Raw genomic sequence first — 5334 nt, 5'->3', positions numbered from 1 at the left:
GACTGCAACGACTAAAATGGCGGCCGGAAGACAGACTGTCATCTCAATATTGTTTACAAGGCCTCGAATAACGGCGGAAGGACATAATATAGATATTTTAAAATACACTCTGATTTATGATACGACATTTATAATAAGTCTCCTATATAGTCTTATATAAATCTTCTTTCTTATTTATTTACTGCAAAAGTTTGTATGTATGGATGGATTTTTATTAGAATCTTCTAAATAGCTAAACGGATGTACATGAAATTTGCCATAGATGTAGTGCAGTCTGGGACCGACTGCTTACACACAGACACAAGTCGCGGGGACAGCTACTCAGTTTTATACTAAAAAACCCTAAAATAGTGTAGTCTAGAAAACTTTTTTAGTAACATCGTATTTACAGTATTTTCCTATTTTTACAGGAACATATAATTTCCATGATAAAGTGTTTGTAAGTGAAATGAACGCAAAGATCAATGAAACTGATGAGAATTACAACAAAATGTTATTCAAAGAGGCTTTAAAGACTGGTTTCTTCGAGCTTCAGGCCGCGAGGGATAAATACAGGGAGTTGTGTTCTGACAGCTTGATGCACGGGGATGTGGTCACCCTGTACATAGAAGTGCAGGCCAAACTCATGTCGCCAATATGTCCACATGTTGCGGAACATGTTTGGAAACTACTGGGTAATGTAAGTATTATAAATCTAAACATTAGTGTCAATTATTCCAGTACATAGAGTCTTAAAGATAGCTTAATTTTTGTAGTAAAATAAGGTAATAAGGTATTTATTTCAGAAACAAAGTATTCTCCACTCCCGCTGGCCAGTGGCGGGTGAGATAGATGAGGTGGCGATGAAGGCCAGTGAATATCTGATGGAGGCCGCGCATTCTTTCCGCATCTACTTGAAGAATCATTGCGCAGTCAAAAAGCCCAAGAAAGGAGAAACACCTAAACCAGAGAAGAAACCGAACAAGGCTGTCATCTGGGTGGCTAAAGAATATCCTAAATGGCAACACATCATATTAAGCACTTTGAAAGAACTTAATGGGGTAATTGTTTTAAAATGATGTTATATATTTTGATGATTTTTTTTACCTTCTTCTTGATCTTATTCTTAATTTCTTTCATATTCTCAAAATGCAATTAACAAAAAAACATTTTCTGTTAAATCATGAACTGCGGTTTAATGTCTATCGCTAATAAAAAAATACATAATAACTAATGTTTTGAATATAATCAGCCATCAGGTCTTCCGGACAACAAGACCATATCAAGCAAGTTGTCAGAAATCCAGGAGCTGAAGAAGTATATGAAGCGCGTGATGCCGTTCGTGCAAGCAACCAGAGAGAACGTAGAGCGCGTCGGCGACGCCGCCTTGTCTGTGGCGCTGCCTTTTGACGAGGCCGCCATTTTGACTGACAATAGACAATATTTACTTAGCACTTTGGATGTGAGTTTATGATACATTTTTTTTAAATCGTATTTCAATAAGTTTCTGTCGTCTTTTTTTTTTAGAGATCACAATATTTCTTAATCTTCTAATATCATAAATGCGAAAGTTGAGATGGATGCATATATATGGATCATGAAATTAGACATAGATGTAGAGGTTAGCCTGGAATTACACATTAGCTACTTGCTTTTGATTTAGTAATTCAACGCAGACAGAGTCGCGGGCGAAAGCTAGATTTTTTATAACAAATGATAATAATGATTTTTATTTTTGTTAATCAAATATTTGCTCTAATCGTATTCCAGTTAGAAACGATCGAAGTGAAATACACGGATAGCGCGGACGCGCCCGAGAAGACGCGCGAGGACTGCGCGCCGGGCGCTCCGCACGTCACCTTCAGCGCGGAGCCCGGCCTCGCCGTCAGCTTCATCAACCCTACCCCCAGGAACGGCCTCTTCACCGTCACCGTGTCTCTGGCTGATGGCGACAATATAGACAAAGTCAAAAACAAAATCGCCAAGGAGGTCAAACTTATCAAAGGTACTACGATAAAGAATAGAGTAGTTTCGTGGCTAGTTGTATAAAAAAAAATATTTTAAATCCTTCAGGAAAAAAAAACATAATAAGGGTGTAACAATGCAAAATTTTATCCAGATCCAGTCAGTGGGTTAGGTTACAAACTGTAACAAACATCCATCCAACAATCTAAATTTTCACGTTTATAATATTAGCAAGATTGGTTTTCAACTAAAAATGTTTTTATGTTTCAGATATCTCTGGTTTGAAGTTATGGCGATACAAGGACCCTGTGTTAGGTCCGAGGAAGATCCCCGTGGCCGGAGATCACGAGACCAGATGTGTGGTACTACAGGACAGCGCTGCACTAACAATTGACATCACTAACAATAAAATTGAACTCGTGTCCAACGGTACCAATGTGGATATTGGCTTACAAATGTTGTACACGTACGAAAAGTGAATTTTATAAATAAACTTATTTATTTCTTTTTAATTTTGTTTTCATTTTGATATACCCAATCCTACAAAATCCGGCAAATTTCTAGTCAGTATATTTATACAAATACTTTATTGGATTTCAAATGATTTAATGAGATTTAACATAAAACATACTATTCGTTTCGTTAATCTATATAAAATAAACAATTCCGGGTAATACTAAAACAGCTTCACTCATAGGTAGCCGACATGGGCGGCCATATTATAGTTTAAGAAACAAATCGCGCTGTCACAATGGCTACTGGACTGCTACCTTTTGAAAGATTCGTCCAATTTTAAAGGGATTTGACTGAAAAGTAGCTAGTAGAAGGTACACGGGAATGAAAGCGGGCGCATACCTTTAACTAACTATCGCACAGCTGTTTTGCGATTGTCGATTGTTTCGCAGCCAATTCAATTGTTTAATTGCACGTCTAAAAATCGAGTAATGTGCGCACTCTATAAAACTCATAGAAATCAAAGCGCGACTAAGCATTTGTGCGACAGTGACGATAGTCAAAGGTGTCCGGGGCGCTCTTATTGACGACTATTTTTTTTTTAACTTCGAGCTAACGAAGTTTGCTGGCGACAGCTCGTTAGTTGTATAGCTTTTATTACAAAGGTTGAGTTAAAAATAAAACCAAAACTTTCATAATATAATTTATTAACATATAAACGGTTATTCACAGTAGTATGAACATTGCGAGTAGTATATGGCCGGCGCCGGGGGGCGCCACATGTATACGTACGTAGGCTTGTAGAAACCTTAAATAGATTATTAGTATTTATAGTATACAAGATACTGATTTTTTATACGTTTAACATAGGATGTTTTTAACCAAAACGTAAACAGGAAGAATACTTTATTTGCTTAGCATGTTTTAGCAGACACAGATTTTTAATGCATTTTTAATGAAATATACCTCAAACTTTGTTTATTGTCTTGATTGGGGATTATTGGTTCAAATTGTCCCACTACTTAATAAAGTCAAACAAAAATAAATTACAGGACCAAAAAAAAATACTTTTCGATTTTCTCGATTAATTTTAAACCTAATGTATCGTATAAAATATCGTATTAAAATCGTACATCCCAAGTCTGTCTCAATACATATACGCAATAATGTTTTATTTGAATTCCATGTAAGTATAAAAAACGTTCATCAACAAACGACACATTACATCATAAAACAATCAAATCGATATTCAATATATTCACAAAAATTTGACGTACAAATATTACGGTATAGTACTAATTGCAAGGAACTAGGCCATACTTCATTATCTACATACAAGCGACCACAAACTCCGCGGCCCATACAAATTAATACACACAACATACATTTTATAATATCAAACACACATTCACTATGAGTAAAATGTGATGTTACAATACGCGCCAACATTCTTTGTCTCCGAAGTTAAACACTGACGAATCAGAAATATATTTATCTCTTTCACTCTTATAGTATTTCGATAAGTTCATCTCACTCGGATATCGGATACATTCGGAAGACAAATTCCGTCTCTTTCACATTAACTTTTGTTTATATTATCTCGCTCATTTCAAATACAGGTAAGTTCAGAGAATAAATCTGTCGAAATTATATTCTAGGCTTGAGATATGTCACCGCTAATCGTTACAAATGCATACAAATTCCGTTTTCATTTTCTCAAGCCATTTGGATAGTTTCTAGAATATTCCTCAACTAGTAATGGCCAACTTATTCGTTAATGATTATATGGACAATTTAGGCTACATTTTAACCAGAAATGTGCAATTTAACCTGCAAAATTATTATCAAAATACTAAAACATAATTTTCCTTCTAAGACAGTCTCACAAAAAAAAACACACTTCTGTATACAAAGAGTAAAGATTTGCTAAAATAAAGCACATTTCTGGTTGTAATAACCCGTGAGTTCCCGAAACACATGTCATTTAAATTGCCTTGAAAAAGACAAGGACATGTTTCGGCAATTAAACTATAATATAATTCCTATTTTTGAAGCGTTCAAAGCGAATGCGAGTAACAATTTACATATAGATATGGGTGGGGGGGATGGGGGCGGCTGCTATGTGGGCGCGCGCGGCGCGAACAGGGACTCTAGGCCCGCGCCTTCCGGGGCATCGAGGACACTACGCGCCTTCTCCTTGCCCACTTGCATTGTTGGAAGATCGAGGATGAAGACTTCTTTCTTGAATAGCTGCCCCACATTCCGTCCGATTAACTGAAACAAGAGTTACAACTGATAAACTACATTTTGAAGTACAAATAAGGATAATTTGATTTCTTCCTTGTTACAAAACATATTAATTAGCTTTATATTTTTATAAATTGATAGAAGAAGATAGAATAGAGTAGACATTGTTATTTTCACGAGGTTCTTTCTTGATGTTGTGAGTAATTTCTCATTATGAGTGATATAAAACCAAATACGATTTCTATAAATAAAAATTACCAAATCGTATTTGGATAACCAAATATGTAAAACTAAGTAACCAAATACGGTCATTTTTTGGTCATTGTTGTTGTCATTTGGTCATTTTTCTAAAATTTATTAAACTAGTTTATACTAGTCATACCAGTTGCTATTTTAATAATCTACTATTTAGTATTGCTAGTTGAAAATTAAAAAAAAATGGATTGCAACGTTTTTGAAAGGGCTTGATTTTTTCCAGTAAACGGCTACTTTCGATTGCATCATCCCTTTTATTAGGATACTGGTCAACGGCTAGCTTAACAAACATAAAAAAGGGAGTAGGTTTCTCACCCTGGCGGTGATCTTCTTGAAGAGGTCTCGCTTGCTCTTATCGATCTTGGGCGGCTTGGTGTGGTGCGCGGCCAGCTTGTCTGCCAGCTTATCCGCCAGCTTCTCGTCCAGCCGCTGCAG

At 36.1% G+C, this 5334-nt stretch overlaps 2 protein-coding genes across 2 annotated transcripts in view; one reads left to right on the top strand and one right to left on the bottom strand.

The window, feature by feature from the left end:
• The window catches only part of LOC106104993 (leucine--tRNA ligase, cytoplasmic), a 10613-nt gene extending 8157 nt beyond the window's left edge, over nucleotides 1-2456 (top strand). Inside the window, exons 8-12 of the mRNA XM_013285190.1 lie at nucleotides 411-679; nucleotides 786-1040; nucleotides 1232-1441; nucleotides 1750-1984; nucleotides 2215-2456. Coding sequence (XP_013140644.1) covers nucleotides 411-679; nucleotides 786-1040; nucleotides 1232-1441; nucleotides 1750-1984; nucleotides 2215-2423 — 1178 coding nt within the window. The 3' untranslated portion in view covers nucleotides 2424-2456. The remainder of the gene's footprint in view (nucleotides 1-410; nucleotides 680-785; nucleotides 1041-1231; nucleotides 1442-1749; nucleotides 1985-2214) is intronic.
• Nucleotides 2457-3087: 631 nt separating this feature from the next.
• The window catches only part of LOC106104965 (exportin-5), an 11880-nt gene continuing 9633 nt past the window's right edge, over nucleotides 3088-5334 (bottom strand). Inside the window, exons 17-18 of the mRNA XM_013285158.1 lie at nucleotides 5215-5328; nucleotides 3088-4671 (exon numbers count right to left, since the gene is read on the bottom strand). Coding sequence (XP_013140612.1) covers nucleotides 4516-4671; nucleotides 5215-5328 — 270 coding nt within the window. The 3' untranslated portion in view covers nucleotides 3088-4515. The remainder of the gene's footprint in view (nucleotides 4672-5214; nucleotides 5329-5334) is intronic.

The sequence above is a fragment of the Papilio polytes genome, unplaced genomic scaffold (genome assembly GCF_000836215.1).
Source record: "Papilio polytes unplaced genomic scaffold, Ppol_1.0 DF823288.1, whole genome shotgun sequence".
Taxonomy (NCBI): domain Eukaryota; kingdom Metazoa; phylum Arthropoda; class Insecta; order Lepidoptera; family Papilionidae; genus Papilio; species Papilio polytes.
The sequence above is the reverse complement of the archived record's forward strand: the minus strand, read 5'-3'. Positions and strand labels throughout refer to the sequence as shown.